At 37.2% G+C, this 21,961-nt stretch overlaps 1 protein-coding gene across 3 annotated transcripts in view; it reads right to left on the bottom strand.

Moving 5' to 3' along the window:
- Positions 1-21,376, bottom strand: part of LOC117664806 (receptor expression-enhancing protein 1) — a 52,718-nt gene extending 31,342 nt beyond the window's left edge. Inside the window, exons 1-5 of one of the 3 annotated variants that reach the window (XM_087892261.1) lie at positions 21,074-21,376; positions 5,171-5,243; positions 4,174-4,250; positions 2,416-2,536; positions 890-1,003 (exon numbers count right to left, since the gene is read on the bottom strand). In XM_087892261.1, the coding sequence (XP_087748387.1) occupies positions 890-1,003; positions 2,416-2,536; positions 4,174-4,250; positions 5,171-5,243; positions 21,074-21,105 (417 nt within the window). In that variant the 5' untranslated portion in view covers positions 21,106-21,376. The remainder of the gene's footprint in view (positions 1-889; positions 1,004-2,415; positions 2,537-4,173; positions 4,251-5,170; positions 5,244-21,073) is intronic. The other 2 variants (XM_034416140.3, XM_087892262.1) reach the window with 2 other exon arrangements.
- Positions 21,377-21,961: the final 585 nt, after the last annotated feature.

Below are 21,961 nucleotides of genomic sequence, written 5' to 3'. Positions count from 1 at the left end.
TGCTGGTTAGATTGCTAACCATGGGCTCCTAACCCACAGTAAACTTCCATGTACCGGAAGGCATAGCCGGTCAAGACCTCCTGGCCTGTGGCAGGTTTCTGTTGGTGGATCTAGCTGGCTGAGGCCTTCTGGTCTGCAGCAGGTTTCTGCACATGACATGGAGGGTACTGGCCTCCCAGAGCCTTTCTCACCTCAAGGCACTCTGTGCAGTTGTTTAACAACTGCAATAGGGAAAGCTGGGGATGTGATTGTTGAATGAGATGGTCACATGAGCACCTTGTTTAACAATTGCAATGTCTTATGACCCAAATTGTGGGCACAATTGTTCTTGTAAGTCTATCTATATCAGTTCATTCTTGATTATCATACAGAGATTGTAAATGTATATACAATTATTCTTACCTCTTTAAACAACCTCATTTTTAGCACAAAATGTTCTGTTCAGTTTTTCATATTATTTGGGATTTTGTATAAAATCAGTTTAGAGTTTCCTTACTTTAATTCAATAAAAAAGAAATAGATTAAGTGAAGATTATACTTTTTTGAAATAGAAATCCCTGAAAAAGAAAATGTAATGATTCAAAAAACTCTTAGGTTTATACCGCAAACCACTACATTTGTGGGTACATTTTGTTATTTGTTATTTGTGGAAAGTTTTCCTAAGTATAACACTAAATTTTGCTGTCAATCATCTTGCAAAGAATGTAATTCTTAGGACCTTGTGTCTATGTGTACTGAAACATTTATGGCCTTCCACTATTAATGGAAAATGGCTTTTGAGCTTCTGATACTAAGCATTGCTCATAAGCCATTGTTTGAATGTTCTCACAGCCAAAGAAAACTGTAATATTAAAGTAATTCTCATATCCTGAATTGTCCTACTGGTTACCTTGGAAGCTGCCATTACAGCAGCTGTGGCTGCAACATTTAGCCCCCGTTTCCCAAAATGCACCAGGGCATCATAGCTGCGATCTTTTGCTTGGACTAAGCAATCATCTATTTCCTGTCAAAAAGAAAAAAAAATCCACAATCAAACTCAAAAGAGTTCAAATAAATTTGTCTTTTTCTTACTTATCAAAAGGAAGATGTTTCCATGCCTGCCCTGTATATACGTAGATCAAAACAGTTTAAACAGGGTATGATTTACGTAATCATCTACCTTTCTCACTGATATAACAATTATATGAGAGGAGTTTGTGATAATTTTATAATAAAGAAATATGCAAATTTGGGAAACTGAAGTTTCTTCCACTCCACTTTCAGGATGATCCCTAAGTCATAATTTGTTAGCTTTGGGCTTAATATGTTACACAAACCAAACCACTGTAATTTGGTGACCGTACTTTATTACTTAATATAATATATCGATCTACTTGGAGAAATAAAATGAATAAGTATTCAGCTCTCCCTATTCACGTGATCTTTTTAACAGAAAAATAGGGATATAAACTTACAATGTAGATCCTAATTAGAGGTCCTAATTAAAAACTCCAAAACTATTTTAGATCCTTAGGGAACATGTGACTCCAATATAGATACTCAGGAGGTTGCTTAACACTCATTCTGAGGAAGAATAATCCACAAATTATATCCCAGAGACAAGCACTATATAAAAGTGCTGCTAGGTAAATTACTTTCCAAAAGGGTGGTTATATAAATCATGGCAAGTCACCACTTCTTTAATCATTGTCTGATAACTAAATCTAATTAGCTGAATTCACACAATACACTAAGCCAAAACAAAACCAGCAATTTATTTACCATCAACTTGCTAACTTTTGCAACCTCTATTTGCTGGTGACAAATGTGGGAAGACTATCATTGCTCTGTCAATGTGCAGATTGCTGAATTAAAAGGAATGAAGGATAATGAAGTGGTACATGAGCTCTTGGTAGTCTTTTCTATTTTGGTGTCATAGTGTATTGGATTGTAACTCCCATATTTCCCATCTGGATAGGAATTAAAGAAGCTGTAGCTCAATGTAATATACTTGAAAAATACCAGGTTGGAAAAATTTAAAAATTAAAAATCTATTTCTCATGTCAGCTGTTCTTCAAGATTTCTAACTCACTGCTCCAATTGCCTTTGAAACACTTGTAATTTTTTTTTCTATAGAGCCAATAGCTTAAATCATTTATTACACTGACAGTCATCCCAGTGGGGAACTGCATTTTTTTAGTTCTTATCTGTAAAAACAGTCAATCAAGAAAAAAAGAGTAACACCTACTGAAATGAAACTCTTCTTCCTGAAAGGAATGCAAAAAGTGTAAGTAATATTATACAATCAGTAGTGCTATCCTACAACTGATTCAATAGTTGTTACTCAGTTTGAAGATTAATGGTTAATGGTGTCACAGGCTAAGGATATTCTAATTCATAATCTTATCTTCCTTTATGAGAAATAATGCCACTGACCTTTTCTTTTGAAGATAAAGTTGGGTGTACAAATTTCCTATATAGAAGACTGGAGCCCTTTGTGTATGGAGACAACAGCCAAGCTACAAAGGCTATTTTGAGTTCATAATAAAATGGGAACCTACAGAAAAAAATATATATTTTGGTGTTCTTTTCAAATCAAATTCCCTGAGAATTTACTAAGAAAGTAAATTTATAAAAGTTTGAATGTGTGCATTGATGTTGGCATCCAAAAATATTTCCCCTTGCATTTTGGCTTTTGCTAATGTCTTTAAGTGCATCTTCATGAATAACAAAGTCAGGAGTCCCACTCACAAACCCATGTCCAATCCCTTCACCAATACAATGAAGAAGACCATAACAGGTATCTATCCTCTCTTCTATTTGAGAATGCCATGTGAAGTTTCACTGCTCATTCATTCCTAAGTACAGTAGAATTATTTCCTATCAATGGTTGTTTCCATCCTATTTTATCCCTTGACAACTTGCACAAATATTCAGTCCAGATTAATACACTCAGCCTGTTTCATGGTAGCAATATTCAGTTCCACATTTCTTACAGGAAAAAAGTTCTAGAAGAGCAAAAGCGAACAGAGTCTCATATATCCTGATGTTCAGTTAAGCAAAGGCAATTGTGCAAGATTACAATGATCTGAATACTTGACCCTCAAATGACACCTGAGTACTGATAACAAATGAGCAGGAAATTATAGGTTTGGTTTATTTGGTATACAGCTAGATGATACACCTTTCCCACAATTCCACCAATAAATGTACTGTTGTAGTTCTCATAAAGTTAGTTTGTTTGTATATAAAATTTATTGGCCATCCATCTTACCACAGGGTAACTCTGTGGCTTAAATATGCAGATTAAAAAATGACATGCAAATTATTCATGCGTGAGAATTTATTTTGCTTTTTTCTCTAATATTCCTGTCCTTATCTTTCTTCCTATAACCCCACTCTCGTCTTCATATTCTTCCTGTATTTTCTTTTATGCATCTATTTAGGACTTTCCCTGGCCCAATTTTAATATAGGAAGTGAGCAACCATTCTAAATTCCTGGGAATTTAGAAACATTCTCTGTGCTCTAGTTATGTTTTAGTGTATCTGCATTCAAAGATATACGTCTATGTTGTGTTTATCAGCAGGAAAATTCAGGATTGAGCCATTTTGCAAACCCTGACATGCTTAATTTGAACAATGAGCCCACATCTACCATTTTCTTCCTTTGGGTCCTTCTCAACCTCTTTCATCTACCTGCCCTTTTAAATTGTGGAAGGATTTTTACTATCATATGCTTTTTACTATTGCATATGCTTTCATCCTTGAGAAGATGTTTCTTCTTTCTTTGCTTTCCTATTGTAACACAAATAACATAGTTGTCCAACCCCAAAAGATTTTATTGATATCTTCCCCATATACATGCCAGAACTGCATCTTCATAACGTACGTCCTCCCAAGATTTGTAATTTTTCCCAATAAATAGGCAGTAGTTCTATATAAACCACAAGTTTCTCAAGGATGCTAATGATTGTTATGTTTACAATATTCCCCTTCAAAGTGGGATTCTAGAGAACAACAATCAATAACACCAACAATCACACTTGGCATTCCTGAAAAAAAGTGCCAAGCTTCCAGGACAGGTATTCTACCCACCTAATATCATTGGGTGCCTAATACTAGTGTATGCCTGTGTGTTGCCATGCTCTGTTCTACTTTTCTTCTGAAGAAAAACATATTTCAAAGGATACCAACCAGCAAAGAAAAATGTCTGTGAATGTCTCTGCTGTCGTGAAGAGTGCAAATATGATCCAGTACATCATCCATTTCACCTGAAAAGAAAGCATAATTAAAAATTTATCTCATATTTCCAAATAATACAGGTGCTATTTTCTTCCTTCCTAGTACTAAGGCCAGACTTACTAATAGCCATGGTGAGATAGTACTACTTCAAATAACAGATTCATATACTCAATAGTAAAAGCAGAACCAAATTTATTTATTTATTAATTTTTCAACCAATGTTTGTGTGGAAGATAAAAATGACTTGGCAATTTTCTATTCAGGAAACAAATGGTTTATTTAAGGATCATGTAGCAGAAGTAATTCTGATACAGTATAAAAGCAGTTATAAAAGTTATTCCGAATCTATTTTCTAGCAGTTCTCACTGTTTAAAATTACATTTTCCATTACAAGCTATCTTCTTATTTCATAAAAAATTACAGGTGTTATCAGGTTTGGTAAATCCCAAGTTACTTTAGGCTGTTTCTTTGGCTTCATGATGAAAACAAATCTGGGATATTATTACAAAATAGTAATCACTACAATTATGGATGGAGATCTGTACAATTTCAAATAAAATGGGGCCCCATGCTGTGCTCCAGGTATAGTTGTATCTGCTGTATGTGCTTCAATGGCCCAGTATTGTGTCCTTAAATTAATCAGTAAAGAATGCATACTTTTAATTAGCCAGAATGTTTATTTTAGAAACAGGAAATATCAACCCACATACCAATCTTGTTTCTCCTGGTGTTGCGGCTAAACTGTAAGATAAGGTTAAATCATCTGCACATTAGCTAAAAAATTAAATTACCAATGAAAATGGAGGAGGGAGCATAGTAATGATTTGGCATACTGTAAGTACACTGGAAAAAAAATCACATCGGAAGCATGGAAGTTTTTTCTTCCTTCTAAAGAGCGGAGTAACAATTGTTAAAAGGGATACAGGATACTCCCAGAAATCCTACTTACATATTCTTTAATATCCTTTGATTTTACAGCTTTGTAAGAGTAATAGGCAGGATAAAGAGTGCCAAATATTAGCCTGAAAGAAAAATGAAAAAAAAAAAAGTCACAGGAAATACTATGGGCTGGAGCCAGAGTATGATGATTAGATTTGATTCTATAAAATTGGTAGCATTTATGATTTAAAAAACCCTTGTTCTCTTGATTTTAATAGGATCTAATTCAAATAACTTTGAGTGATTTCTTCATTATTTGTTTAATATTTTTTTTTCTGAATGAAATTTTTCAGTTGTTCACCCAAGAAAAATATAAATTTAAATAACACTTTTATTAATATTATTTATAATATTAATATTATTATTAATAAATATTATTTAAATAATATTTAAAATCTGCCTTCCCAGTTAAAATACAGATTTACAACAAGATCTGCCTGAACCAATAGTACATTTATTTCTTTTTTTCTCATTTTTTTAAATTTTAAATTTTTTTAAATTTTATTTTTACGATTTAAATTTTATTTTTTAACATTTACCAAAAATTTACAAAAAATGCAAAATAGAAAAACAGGAAAAGAAATATATGAACAACAATAAAAATACAGCTACTCAATTTAGCAATAACAACAAAAGAACAACAGATATGGTTGGACACCCAGAATGACTTCTCACAACTGAAAAGATAAGTTAAGAGCCTCAATACTCAATGAATTGAAATCTGATGTTGTACCCAACCTATGAATGAGTTGCTTATAGATATAGATTATATATTGATGATTATAATAAAATATTGTAGAAAACTTTCTAATCCAACCCCCTGCTTAAGTAGGAAACCTACACCATTTCGGAAAAGTGGCTATCCAGTCTCTTCTTAAAAACCTCCAGTTTTTACATTTCTCCTTAGTTCTAGGTTGCTTCTCTCCTTGATTAGTTTCCATCCATTCCTTCTTGTCCTACCTTCTGATGCTTTGGAGAATAGGTTGACTCTCCCCCCACCCTCTTCTTTGTGGTAGTCCCTCAAATATTGGAACATTGCTATCTTGTCACCCCTGGTCCTTCTTTTCATTAAAACAGACATACCCAATTCCTGCAACTGTACTTCATATGTTTTAGCATCCAGTTCCCAAGCAATAATCCTATACATACAAACCTTTATATGCATATAATACAGTGGTGGGATTCAACCAGTTTGCACCACTTTGGCTAAACCGGTTGTTAAATTGCTGGCTGGCCCTGCCCCTCACTCCTTATCTCATCCCGCCCACCTTGACTGATGCCTACAGTCACGCTTGCGGCATAGATGCTGCTGCTCTCTGGTTACCCCACTTGCCTCAACCGCAGCCCCCCGCAGCCCAGCTGATCTCTGCCTGCTGAGTCTTCCTCCCTTAGCTGCCTCTCACACAGAGGTGGGTGTGGGCTCCAGCCAGTTTGGACCTTGTTAACTTTTTTGCCTAGTTCAGCGAACCAGTTGATACCACCACTGGCTGTCCCAGCCCCCACCCCACCTGGCCCCTCCCAACCACTCTTTATTTTGCCTTGGCCTCTCGCCTAAAGTGATGCCTGCAGCTCAGCTGCTCTCTGCTTCCTTGCCCAGGCCCAGACTTAGAACTGCAGCACCATCTTGGTCCCGTCCCTAGGCATGCGCACAAGAGGTGGAGAGCGTTCAGGGCCTGGAGATTGGTGTCCCTGGGGACTACTTGCTGAGTGCTGCCCCTCATGTGCTTAGAGCCCAGAGGGCGGGGCCGAAACACAAGCCCAGGGGGCGGGGCCAAAGCGGCAGCATGGATCTAAGGCTGGCCGTGGGTGGCACTGGCACCTCCTGTCCCCTCTTGCTGGCCTTTCCCTGGGTTCGCCCCACCCCCGCATGGGAAAGCCATATCCCTACCTGTGCATGGAGGAAGCAAGAGGTGGAAAGGAGAGGGCATGGGACCCAGAGCAGGGGCTTATGCCTGCCTTCTGCAGAGGATTGGTGAGGGGCCATTTGAACAAATGACAGTTTTTGATACCTATGTGTGTGATTTACACAAAAGCATGGACCTTTATGCTGGCTGTGGTTGAACTGAGACACATGAGAGGTATTGGAACAATGTTTCTAGTTGAGCAATGTTGTTCACGATACGTCTTAATGTTTTATACTATTGTGGTATTTAATCTGATTTTATATTTTTGTTGTTGTTAGTTGAGAAGTTGTGTCCGATCCATTGTGACCCCATGGACAACGTTCCTCCAGGCCTTCCTGTCCACTACCATCCTCTGGAGTCCATTTAAGTTCATGCCTACTGCTTCAGTGATTCCATTCAGCCACCTCATTCTCTGTCGTCCGCTTCTTCTTTTGCCCTCAATCATTCCCAGCATTAGGCTCTTCTCCAGTGAGTCCTTCCTTCTCATTAGGTAGCCAAAGTATTTGAGTTTCATCTTCAGGATCTGGCCTTCTAAAGAGCAGTCAGGGTTGATCTCCTCTAGGACTGACCGGTTTGACCGCCTTGCAGTCCAGGAGTCTTCTCCAGCACCATAGTTCAAAGTCAATTCTTTGGCGCTCAGCCTTTCTTATGGTCCAACTTTCACAGCCATACATTGCAACTGGAAAAACCATAGCCTTGGCTATACACACTTAAGGGCCACCATTTTAATGTGTTTGTTGTATTGCTGTCTGTAGTTGTGGTTTAATTTAATTTTATTTTAAGGACTATTTTAATGTGCACACTGTATTACAGTCTAAATGTTTATTGCATTGGTGCTTGTTGCTATTATCTGTAGTTGTTGCTGGATTTTATTTTAAGGACCACTATTTTAATGTGCTTGCTGTGTCACTGTCTATATGTTATTGTTTATATGTTTATTGCACTGGTGCTTGTTTTTACCTGTAATTGCTGTTTAATTTGATTTTGTCTTAACAGCCATTATTTTAATTAAAGTCCTTAACTGCCTCTGAGTTGTGTTGGAGAGCCTAGGCCAGGCAGGCCGGTCATCTGGGGAAAGGGATAGAGGGGCTCAATTGCTAATAGCCCCTTCAGGGAAGCCTTACATTTGTTATCATATTTTCAAACTACCCCTATTTTACAATTAATGATGTACAAGTATGGAAAACAGATGGCAGCATATTATGCTAAGTATTGAGAAGACAGATATTAATAAATATAAAACAAAGGATATTTTTTTCTTAAAATATTGATTTGTCCAAAATGATACAGAAGATTTATGGTATGGTAGTAAACTATTAAATCCCAACCAAACAGAAAAATCCATTTAAAACATTTGTTTAAAATAACGGACTTTTGTGTCGATCAGAATAGATTTGGAAGGGACCTTGGAGGTCTTCTAGTCCAATCTCCTACTCAAGCAGGAGACCTTATACCAATGATGGCTTTTTGTCCTTGTGTGCCTAAAGTGCATGTGCGTGTGCCCACACCCATAATACAATGCACCCCCCCTGCATATGTGCATGCCACCCCATGCACGCGCGGCCCCCACCCCCGCACATGCATGCGTGACCCCTCCGCACTCTGTTTTGAGCCTAGCAGGCCCCCCTATACATGCCTACGCTGTCACAGGTGTTATGTCAGCCTTGTATGCATCTTTATTCCTCTCTAGCATTCATCTCCATTGTTCAGTGATGCATTTCCTGCCTCTCTAGGATTTACCTCTATCTGCTCCTGTGAGGCACTTCCTGTTCCTGTTGGATGTAGTTATATTCTCAATGGCTTGTATAGTGTTTTAACTGCATTTTGATTAAACAACAGTGCTGTAGAGACCCGAAAATTAGGTGGCCGGCGGGAGGCACATGTAGAGCTCAGCTGGGGCAAGGGCTTGTGTGCCGGCAGAGAGGCGGCACACGTGCCATAGGTTCACCATCACAGCCTTATATCATTCCAGGCAAGTGACTGTCCAGTCTCTTCTTAAAAACTTCCAGTGATGAAGCACCCACAACTTCTGAAGGCAAGCTGTTCCACTGATTAATTATTCTCACTGTTAGGAAGTTTCTTCTTAATTCCAGGTTGGTTCTCTCCTTGATTAGTTTCCATCCATTGTTTCTTGTCCTGCCGTCTGGTGCTTTGGAAAATAAGTTGGTGCCCTCTTCTTTGTGGCAGCCACTCAAATACTGGAATATTGCTATCATGTCCTTCTTTTCTCTAGACTAGCCATTCCCAATTCCTGCAACCGTTCTTCATATGTTTTTGTCTCCAGGCCTTTAATTATCTTAGTTACTTTTTCCAAAACCTTAACATCTTTTTTGTAATGTGGTGACTAAAACTGGATGCAATATTCCAGGTGTGGTCTTAGTAAGGATTTATAAAGCAGTATTAATACTTCATGTGATTTTGATTCTATACCTCTGTTTATACAACCAAGGATTATATTAGCTTCTTTGGCTGCTGCCACACACTGCTCGCTCATATTTAAGTGATCGTCCACTAGGACTCCAAGGTCTCTCTCACAGTTACTGTTTTTGAGCCAGGTTTTGCCTAATCTGTACTTGTACCTTTGGTTTTTCCTGCCTTGGTGTAAAAACTTGCTTTTCCATATTAAATTTCATTTTGTTGAATAGGACCCATTGTTCAAGTCTGTCAAGATCTTTTTGGATCTTGAACTTGTCTTCTAGGGTTTTGGCTATTCCGGCTAGCTTAGTGTCATCTGCAAATTTGATGAATTGACCTTCTATTCCCTCAACTAAGTCATTTATGGAGATATTGAAGATTACTGGGCCTAAGATGGAGCCTTGCGGTATCCTACTGCTTACTTTCCTCCATGTATTCATTGAGTACCATTTGTCAGCCAAATCCATCTGATGGTGGTGCTATCTATCCCACATTTTCTAGCTTACCAAGAAATAGGTTGTGGTCTACTTTGTTGAATGCCTTACTGAAATCTAAATCTAAATCTAAATCTCCAAAGCATTTCGCTGGGTCTACTAATTTAGTCTAATAGTCAAAGTGGTCTTTAGCAAATTGATTCCTTTTCTACCAAACAGAAAGAGTTTTTAAAATTTCTTACTCCCCTACCCCCCAATTTATTTATAATTTGGCATTCTTTGGCTTATTTTTCTCCTTTATGAACTTGGCTTCTTGCTTTTTTATCCTTATTTCCTGAAAAATAGACTCCAATATGGGACTGTTTTTTTTCATTTATCCCAACAGCAAAAACTAGTTTAGCTTTAGAGGACAATTGAATTTACAGGATGATTATTTATAAAATTTACTTATTTATTTAGAAAATTTATATTGCCACCTACTCACACATGGCGACTCAAGGCGGCTTATATAAATATAAAAGCATCATATAAAAATTATAAAATTATAAAATTATAGCCCGCCCACCCACTCCCATCCCAGTGACAATACATATTCATACTGTACAAGCCATTTAATGGGCTCCATCCCACTCTGAGTTCCCCAGGCCCACTGGTAGAACCATGTCTTCAGTGCCTTCTGAAAGAGTGTTAGAGTGGGGGGCCAATCTAATCTCTGGGGGCATGATGTTCCAGAGAGAAGGAGCCACCACGGAAAAGGCCCTTCTTCTGGGTGCTGACAAATGCTATCTCCCTAAGGCCGTGTTGGTGAACCTATGGCACACGTGCTGGAAGTGGCACGCAGAGCCATTTTTCCGAAAATGCGGAGCCGTTGCCAGGGAACAGGCCGGTACCTAGTTGTCCTCCAGTAAGAGGAACGCCAGCCCTCTTGGAAAAAGTGGGGGGGCGCATGTTCGGGGATGCACATGCGCTGGAGGAGTGGGTGTGTGTGCACACATGCACAAATGGGGGTGCACACTGCATTATGAGTGCCGGTGGGAGCGCAACAGCGCTCACGCACTCAGACTTTTGGCACACAATGCCAAAAAGGTTCACCATCACTGCCCTAGGGGAGGGAGCCCGCAACATTCCTTGCCTTCCCACTCTAGTGGATTAGATAGATGCAACCAGCAAGAGATAGTCCCTCAGATAACTTGGTCCCAAGCCATGAAAGCTTTAAAGGTGACAACCAGCACCTTGAATTGCATCTGAAAGTAAATTGGCAATGACTGCGGTTCCTACAGGAGAGATGAAACATGCGCATATAGAAGTCTGCACAAAATGAAGCTTCTGGATGCTCTTGAGGGTCAACCCCATGTAGAGCGCATTGCAATAGTCAAGATGGGAGGTGACTAGGGCATGAGTGACCATGAGAAGGGATTGTTGGTCCAGGAAGGGCGAAACTGGCACACAAACCATAGTTGCAAAAAGGCCCTCCTGGTCACTGCTCTTTAAGGAGGAGTCGCGAGTCCAGGAGAACCCCCAGATTATGCAAAGGGTCAGTTTGGGGCAGTGTCACCCCATTCAAAGGTGGCAATTCCCCACAGGCCAAAGAACCCCAAATCCAGAGTCACTCCGTCTTGCCAGGGTTCAGTTTCAATCCCTAACAGCCTCCAGGCACTGTGAGAGGGAGATCAGAGCATCATTTAACTCACCACAGATTGAGATATATAGCTTTGTATTATCAGTATATTGGCCATAAATGGTTAAATATGGCAATACCTTGGATTGTTTCACACTGGAGAAGCAGGAAGAATGTTTTCAATGTGTGCGTCTGACCACCAGGGCAAGTGTCTTGCATACATAGATGATTCTTGTATGGGAGAAATGCCCCAAGTCTATTTTGTATCATCAAAAAAATATAAAACCAGACAAACTGCTATAGCATCTCACAGAAGGGAATGCTGTTTTTAAAGATGTGCAGATAAGATAAATTTGGCCTAAATGCAGTTGAGATGCCCAATATTTTTTTTTATTTCTGTCATCTGTGATCATTACAGCAAAGGAGAACCTCAGACCAGGGATGAAATCCAGCAGGTTCTGACAGGTTCTGGAGAACTGGTAGCAGAAATTTTGAGTAGTTTGGAGAACCAGCAAATACCACCTCTGGCTGGTCTCAGAGTGGGGTGGGAATGGAGATTTTGCAGTATCCTTCTCCTGCCATGCCCACCAAGCCATGCCCACCAAGCCCACCAAGCCACGCCCACAGAACCAGTAGTAAAAAAAATTGAATTTCACCACTGCCTCAGACATACTTTGGTGTATAATAGTATCAAGTATGATCGGAGAATGAGCATTTTTATGAATATAAATATTATTAATTCAAACTGCATGTTATAATACAAGTAAACAAGACATAAAAGCGTCAGATGATTTTAAGATTTTGTGAGGTTATTTTCTCAGTTTTGTTTGGAACTATCCTGAGAATAAAGTTCTAGTGACCAATTTTAGCCAGCAATCTTTCTTAGAATATTATAAATGAAAATGAAATTTATTTAACTACTAATGCTGACCCTTGGAGGGACTGGAAAAAAGAAAATCAAATAAGTAGTTTAGCTTAATTTTCCCAGTCTAAAGCATTCTACATGTAACCGATTGAACCACCTATCACTATCAGCCCACATAGTCAGTGCTTGAAGATCCTCCAGGCCAAAGACATGCAAAGATAACCTGAGTGAGAAATTCTGTCCTATTTAAGGGAAAAGAGCAGATCATACACAGAAACAGAATACATAACCAGTCCAAACAGGAAACAGGGACCAGAAAACAAAGGGAATCACAGAAAAATAATTCAGGACCATGGACAGATCACAATAAGACAAATGGAATGAAACCTATATCTATTTGATCTAACTTCACAATATATTCTCTGTAAAAAAAAAATGTTCAGGTTTTTCTCTCTTTCTTATTGAGGAATGGAACATCTTAAGGATATATAGTAATCTAATGACTTGTAGTTTATATGCACATAAATATAACTTCTTTCACTCCTCTGAAACACGCACACAGAATTTCAGCAGTATCCAACATTATTTTTCACTGAAGCTTAATAAAAAGAAAGAAAGGCTATTGTAATGCTGACAAAAGAATGAAAGATGGCTTACAGTAGATAGTTGGAAACTTCAAATACTGTGCCATAAGAGGTCCGTGTTTTTAATTTAGGCCTACACAACTATAGTAATTAAAATATAAATTGATTTATTCATTTGAAGTTTAACTTCACATAATGTTTATCCCAAACCATCTGAGTTTAAGTCCTGTGATTACTGCAAGTTAGGGTTAAAGTTAATTATTTTGTGCTTCGGTGAGTATTTGTACATCTGAGAAGTGCAAAATCATAGCACTAATAATATTATTAAGAATCTCATACTGGGGGAAAAAGTTAAGGACATTACAGCAGAATCATTATGAACCATGATTAGAAGTTCTTTTATTAAACAATTGGAAATACTGCTAGAGTTTTACCATTTTAGTTTAGGTTATCCCACTATATTTCCTATTATTATTACCATATTATTGTGCATTTTCTCTTTCTTTGTATTATTTGTATTATTAAAAATACAGCTTGCATTGTGTCACCAAGCAACAATAGCTTATCAAACCCTTATCCAACTCAATCATTTTTATGGTTCTAAATGGGAATTAAAAAGAGCCTTTTTCCTCCACATGCATAATGTTCCTTGCTGCTGCTAAATCAAAGCCATTTTCCTACCTCTCTTTAGTGACTAGTTTGCCATCTGCAGCTATTCTGTTATATATACTGTAGTAGTATCATTTTGTTATTGGCTGCATTGTAAAAATGATTCAATCTTAACCTGTTTATAGTTTTCAAGGTAGTATCAACTAAAAATCACCTGAAAAAAGATAAGAACAGTGGAAAAAGCACATGAGAAGCAAGATGCCATTTCAATGCAAATTAACTGATATCTCAAAGCAAATTCTGTGCACGATATTTCTTTTTTTAATGTATACATTTATTATGTTATATCAATAGGAATAAAATACAAAACAGAAAAACAAAACAGAAAAAGCATACATTCAACAGTAAGAACAACAATAAAAAGAAAAAATGTGTACATAAAAGAAAAAAAAAGAAAAAAATGACCCAAACATCCAATATTAAATATATATTAAAAAGTCCACTCTGCCTGGATACTGAAAAAAAAAGTCTGATAAATTCTCCTGTAAGGGTCTGCAAATAGTTATAAACTTTCTCATCCTTATTTAACAAGAAAAATATATTATATAAACAAATATTTCAGATGAGGTCACTATCTAATAATTGAATTGTCCCAACATCTAATATTAAAAAAATAAAAATAACAGTCAACAGGTTAGCCCAAATATTACCCTAGTCTTCAAATCCCTTTGTTATCTGCTGTTGTATTTAACACATAGAAAGTCCAGAAATGGCTTCTAGTCTCTTATAAAGCTGTCTAGTCCATTATCTCTAATCAAGGCAGTTAATTTTGCCATCTCTGCTAATTCAGTCAATTTTAAAATTCATTCTTCAACAGTCACATTTCCTTTCCTTTCCAGTGCTTAGCAAGTACAATCCTTGCAAAAAATAGTGTCTCAAATTGTTTTACAATTGATTTATCCATAATACCTAAAAGAAAAGCTTCAGGTTTTATTAATATTTGTATTTTAAGTATTTTCTGCATCATCATTATAATGTTTATTCAGAAAGTTTTCATTACTTGCAAAACTACCACATATGATAAAATGGATTTTGATTACATTTCAAACACTTGTTAGAAGTCCCTCTATACATTTTTGCTAATCTATTGATATTTAGGTCAAGTACCAATGATACATCATTTTATTAAAAAATTCTTTCAAACTATAATCCAAAGTAAATTTTAGTCCATTAGTCCATACATTCTCCCATTTATCTAGCATTCTACACTCAAAAAAAGTGCCCATTTTACCCTGCAGTCTTTTACATATCCATCTTCCAAGTTCATCTTGAATAATATTTTATATACTTAACAATCAAATGGTCATCTCCAGAACATAAACTGATATCCAATTCAGTTTTAACTTCTGTGAAAACAAAACTTTTTTTATCAAGTCTAAGTCTTTCAACAATGCTATAATTAAATTAGTTCCAAATAAAACTTTCACTTAATAATTGTTCCCTTGTCTTTTTCATAAGGAGCCTTGGTACTACAGTGGTTTAAAGCACCCTGTTATTAACACAGCTGCCTGCAATTTACTGCTGGTTCGAATCTCTCCAAGGCTCAAGGTTGACTCAGCCTTCCATCCTTTCTAAAGGTAGGTTAAATGAGGACCCAGTTTGTGGGGGCAATAAGCTGACTTTGTATAAATATACAAAAGTATGAAGGCTATTGCTTAACGCACTGTAAGCCACCCTGAGTCTCCGGAGAAGGGCGGCATATAAATCAAATTAAAAAAATATATATATATATACAAAAGGATGAAGGCTATTGCTTAGCACATTGTAAGCCGCCCTGAGTCTCCAGAGAAGGGCGGCATATAAATCGAATTTTTTAAAAAAATCCTTCTTTTTCAAATGTCATAATTCCTGAAATATCATCTATTTACCTTCCAATAGGATCTCTGTCCTATGTAGTGCTTCATGAGATGATAATCAAAATGGCACTTTTTCAGCCAGTTTTATATTTCCACCAAACATGCCCAATTGATTGCCTAACAATGATTCTTAAATCTAGGGTTAATATTTACTTTATCCTACCATAAATGGGCATCCCACCCAAATCTCAAATATTCTGTAGGTTTTGATAATGCTACAAATTGTTCAAGAAATTGCCTTTCCACTGGCACCACAAAGTGCTGTGATCTGAACATGTTAAACGAACCTTCCGGACAGTGCAAACCAAAACAGTTCAAACAGAAGTCTGTTTCTAATTTAAGCAGACCTGACCCAATTAAGTCAAGGTCAAGAAGATACCAGACCTTGTAGAAAATGGAGAACAGGTGAAAGGATTGGCCATTGGGAGGTGATAGATGGTGAAGAGACCTTAGATAACCCTGCCTTCTTGGTAAATTTGAGAACTAGAGACTCATTTTAACATTTATCCAGTTTCTTCTTTCTATAATGACCACAGAATTGAATTACACTTAGTAAAATTCAACCTAATTAAAATTGAGCTGATGAAGATTTTTTGTCATTTTATGACCCAGGTCCTCAGCACTGTGTACAAAAATAACCAATATGTTTAAAGACTGTACAAAGATAAGTTAAATACTTGAGAAACTTACTGTCAAAGCAATATGTGCAGACTTTCCTTTTTGCTTTTCAAAATGCAGAATGTTTTTGAGAATTGAATAAATTGTATAGACTAGAATTATATTCATCCATGTATCCTAATGAGAAATTTGGAATAATTATTACTAACATGACATAGTTCATACTGGACTCACATTCATCCTGCGTGCTGGGTGTACTCTGTAATTTACCTTATGATGTTCCTGCTGTGTTGATTTATCTGATGATGCTCCTGTTTGCCTGACTATTTAGTTTGCTGTATATATAGTTGTAAAAATATATTTATTTAAATATAGTACATGTCAGCATCTCTGACTCCATTTGGACACAAGCTGAGCAATTTTACTCTCAACCATGGCAGACTTTTAAAGGACACAAAATTCACAAACCTCACATCCTAACCACTTTCAGAGCCTATTAACTATTCTAATGCTATTAGAAACCTCTAATGACAGGTTTGAAAAGTATTGCGTGAATTCAGTCTTCAACTGAACAAAAGAAAAATTAACTACAAGCTTAAGAGCTTAAAAATTTTGTAATAAACAGCAAAAAGGTGTTTATTAAATACATTTTACAATATACATTATTAAATAAGTTTTAGCCTAAAAAAGTTATACATGCATAAGGGTCCAAGTAAGTTTGAAATATTAATTTTTACCATAAGATTTTGAGATTAAACAACTTCTCCTGGGAAACAGGCTTATTTTGGTTAAAATGGCAATTGCAATTCATAACAAAAAACAAGTGATGATTGTATAAACTGAACTCTAGAGGGGAATAAAAATTATAAGCATAACAAAAGAAATACAAGTCTGATGTCAATTAATAAAGAAACAAAGTGATACAAAATTTAGAAATATTAGAGGAAATATTTGAGGAATGGAGCCTGAAGATACCAACAACACTGTCAGTAAGTATTTACTTCTATGGATAAACGGTATCTAAAAGATATTAATGAAGGAATGACAGATGTCACAAATTTTATCTGATAACTAAGAAGGTTTTTCTTTTCTTTTTCCTGCACTTTTTATTCTTTCTCTCCTTCTATTTCTCTAAGTTTAGTTCATATTAATTTTAAATATTGTAATTAAAATTCTTAATAAAAATTCCATTTTAAAAAGATGAGAACATCTGGCAATATTGTTCCTCTGCATAAAAACACGGGCATATGAATTTTAACTACTTCAAATCGATAAAATTTCATATATGTTCTTATCTTAAAGCACATATATTTATTTGAACTGCTTTCTTTCAATTTTCCTAATAGCATAGGGGATTTCCCCTTTCCTTTTTCAATACTGCTTATGGTATCTCAAAGTTGGGAGAAATTCAGCAAAACTTATTGTGGAATACTGTCCTCATCCATGTCTACTTAGAATCACCAAGAATAGAACCTGGGAGCTACATACAAAGCTGGGGCTCTTTTAATAAAGCTAAATGTCTGTGGACATTCTAAGTCATCCAGATCATAGTTGTCTCAAAGGTGCTTTTTTCTACAAAAGGCAACTGGATTGTTATTTCCTTGAGGAAGAAGAAGAAAATGTTTTGCTTCTCATCCAAGAAATTTCATAAGTTCTGATGGCGGGAGAATGGAACTGAGAAATGAAACGTTTTCTTTTTCTTCCTCAAGGAAAAAAAAGTCTGGTTGCCTTTTGTAAAAAAAGCATCTTTGATATATTAATTAAGCAATTGTCTTTTTCCCAAATATAAAGTTTCTTTCAGAAAGAAGGTAATTGTCTGGATTGACATATTATCTTTATTTTCCCCCCATAGCTCTGTTAAATAGGAGGTACACTGCACATTTAAATGCTTCAGTCAGATAGTAAATGTGAAATGGGCCTGCCCAATTCTGATGTTGTGAAGGCAACTATTTCAAAACAAATATTACCCCCTTTCCATCTCTCTCCCCCAAATTTAGAGCTATTGGTTGAGAGAAAAATATTCCTACTAGATTTTGAATGCAAAAGAAAGCTTCAACTCACTTCTTTCTCTTCCCACTATTTTAACCTCCCATCTATCAATGAATGCTGCTGCAGGCAACTATGACACTAAAATGCATGGCCTGAACAGATGCATATCAAGAGAAGAACATTTTAACACAGAGAGAGAACATCTTTTAAATGTGAAAATATTAGCTAAATAGAGAATATTCTCTAAATAAAAATATTTTCTAAAGAGAGAGCCAGTTTGATCTAGTGGTTTTAGCACCAGCCTAAAAAGCAGGACTGTGAGTTCAAGTCTCGTCTTTAGCCAACCAGGTGGGTGACTAAGGGCTATTCACTCTTTCTCGGCCAACCATCTCACAGGATTGTTGCTTTGGGAAAAATAGGAGGAGGAAGATATGTCAGCTACATTTACTGCCTTGAAATATTTGTAAAAATAATAAAAGCAGATTACAAATAAGGTAAAAAAATAAGTTAATGGATCCATAAACAATATATATACTCACTTCCAAGACTATTAGATGTTTCAATAACATTTGATTGATTAAGTTTGTATTTTTATATAAGTATATTTTGGCAGCAATAGATTAATAATCTATTCTAACAATGAAAGTGATATTGCTTCCAAATTCTCCGTAATTTTTGTACATTATGAGATACTGAAAATTTTTATGCAAAGAAAATGCAGCAGGGTTCATCTGACATAAATCTATAAAGTGTCAAGGGACTTTTTATATGCCATCTGGCAATGCCAAATAGAATATTCCAGTCCTCAAAGAAGAAGATGGCTTCACTTTAGTCTCAAAATGCTCCAAGCAGTACAGCCATTACATTTTGGGAGTTGATGTCCACATAATCTGTAAGATGCTCAGGAGGAGAAAGTAAATTTATGCAGTCGCACATTTGAGCAAATGCTATATGCTCCTTCCTATTTGCAGGAACCTGATGGAAGACCTTTGAAGTAAAAAAGGACTGATCTAGATTCTCCTGCATTGTTCTTATACATTCAAGCTATTTTGCATAATCAAGAGAATGCCTCACATTTTTATTCTTCTAAATCCTGATGTAACATCTCAAAACAAGGATGCATTTTCTTTCAATTGTATCTAATAAAGAATGATAATGCACATATAATGCTCCTTCCTCCCTACATATAGAATTTGCAGAAAAGATCTCATGATAACAATATTTCCAACAATATTGGTTTGCCTTTGTTTCTCAAAACTCCATTATCAACTCACATGTTTTCAAACAACCTTTTTGTAAAGGGAAAAACAGCCCCACTAGTGTACATCTTCCAGATGTTGTAAAGTGAGCCTGAGTTTTTTTTTAAAAAAATCAAACCGGAAAGTATATTAAACTATGAAAAAGATGCAGGAATAGATTTGTAATGTTAAGCAGCAGTACTATGTAAAATTTGGGAGAAAGGGGAAACAGGGAAAAAACAGCTTTGTAGCAACAACTGAAATGTCATCACCTTGTTTAAATCAAAGATCAGCAAAACACTCCTATTGTTTAAAAACAGCTATATTTTTTAATATAGTTCACTCTAATAAAATGCACATTCAACCACAGAAAGTAGCAGCTGCAGATATATCAGTAGAACTTGCCAGCTTCTTTCCTGCAGCCTTTGGAATGCTTTGTCACTAAAATGTATGATCTGTCATTGAAAGGTTCTTGTCTTTTTCAGAGAGGAAGTAAAAAATCAATCTCACCATCCTATTGCCTTTGAAACTGCTGGTCAGTGACTGGGTCTATTGAAGAGAGCTAATTCCACTAATCTTCCCCAGACCCTTTGGGCGAATTGGACTCCAACTCCCATCACCCTAGCTAGCTTTTATGGCCCAGAGACATTGGAAGGATATCAGGTTGAGGGAACTTCTCAATCAATCTAGTCCAAACAAACAAACAAAGGCATCGGACCTCCAACATCAAAGAGTTCTCAGAATTTCAGGAAGCCCTCAGGAAGCCTTCCATTCAAAAAGAAACATCTACAAGGAAAACTGGCTCTCCATGGGTGGGGTTATTTTTGTTTTGTTTTTTATGTTTTAGGAGCACAAATTCTTTTCCTTTGTGGTGGGTCATTTTTCCCGCTTGCTGCCTGTCTCTCCTAAGAAAGCCTTAGTTTAGATGGTTCTATGGAAATGGTTTCTATTGTTTGTTTCCCAGACAGAATGCCCAAAATTCCTGTACCAGCATGTCTCCCACCTTCCCTGAAATAGCAGCCCACCTCCCCAAACCAAAAGTCGACGCCCTTCAATTTCTCCTCCTAGACTTAGGCGTCCATGAGATCGGTTCTTTAAGAGAGAAAAACCTTATGCATTTTGTAAAGTGAGCACTAATTTACAAGAGAAAAATTCAGACTTTTCCCCCACTCCCATCGCTCAAGGACCGTTCCAGAGAGCGCCCTCTGGCAGGTGAGACAGCAATAGTTAATGCTAATAACAAAGCGGCGATTTTCCCTGCCCTTTTTCAAGAGTCGCTTTTTCCTTCTTTCCCCTCTCCCTAGACCAGGTTGCATTCGCCAAAGGGAATACCGAAAAGCCGCATTCTTCTGTTGCAGCTTCAAACGGGCCCCTCTACCTCTTTCTGCGCATATGGCTAAATCTAAGGTCAAGAACAGCCAGTCGCTATTTCAAACCATTATAGTACACATTTCGCTCGAATAAAAAAAATCTACTTTAAGTCGTACGTTGGTCTCGGCTACTGCTCAACATAAGAAAACCAGAGACGGGCGACAGCGCACGAACTGCTAAATTTAGATAGCTGGTGTGCCTGAGCAGATATTATTAGCCGTCGCATTCGATGAAAGCTACATGCGCACACAAATGGGCAGACCCCAACGGCACCACCAAAGCTGTTTTCACTGTGCAAAGACCGCTCTTCGGGGAAACCCGCAGGGCGAAGCCCACCTAAACTGATACTCACACCACTAGCCTAGAGATGATCCAGGAAACCATGACGCTGCAGGACTCCGGTGACAGAAAGACAGGGAAAGGATTTTCCCCGGGCTCGAATCGGTCCGCCCGCAGTCGCTAGAATGAGCAGAGCAGGCGTTTTAGCCATTCGGCATCCAGCGCGCAGCCTCACTAGGGAGCGGCCGGAAACAGTAGCAGGCACTAGCTGAGATGTGGGATCCTAACCTCGCCTACAAGGCTGGGAGAGCTTTAGCACCTGTTCTCGGGATCTCTGTCTGTCCCTCTGCTATGCCTCTTCCTTTGAGAAAAGGCGCGTCGCTCAAGTGGTCAGTCCTCAGATTACCACCCTTTGCCCGAATTGGAGATGGGCAACGAAAACAAGCAGCCCCTTTGCTTTCATGAATGCAGCACGTGGCCATTCCGAAGCAATTGATATACTGGAGACAACCATCAACATTATACAAAGCTATAAATTGTTTTAAGCTTGGTTTGTTGAACGAACTTTGCCGCTTACCACCTACCCATTTTTCAGCTATACATGGAAGTTGCTTATTACATGCTTCTTAGAGATAATTCCAGTACTACAATCTCTAAGGGCACATGTTGGATTTTTATGCTAGGTCATAGTTTACCAAGCCATTGTAAAGTATGAAGGGCAAATAACATGGGTTTTGTTATTTGTTAACTTGTATTTTAATTTGATTTATTTTCTCTGTTTTAAAACGATGTTCAGATTTATTAGCTTTTAACATTCCTAAATCGATAAACAAGCTGGAGACTATCTCCTTTAAGAAAAGTTACAACAAACAAACGTTTGTTACAACTTGGCTTATCTCTTTCCTGAACTCTTAAATAACCTTTTCCTTACAATTACGCCCCTTCTGATGTCAGACCTCAT

This window comes from Pantherophis guttatus, chromosome 4 (genome assembly GCF_059756535.1).
Source record: "Pantherophis guttatus breed Tessera chromosome 4, ASM5975653v1, whole genome shotgun sequence".
Lineage (NCBI taxonomy): Eukaryota > Metazoa > Chordata > Lepidosauria > Squamata > Colubridae > Pantherophis > Pantherophis guttatus.
This window is presented reverse-complemented; position numbering and strand designations above follow the sequence as displayed.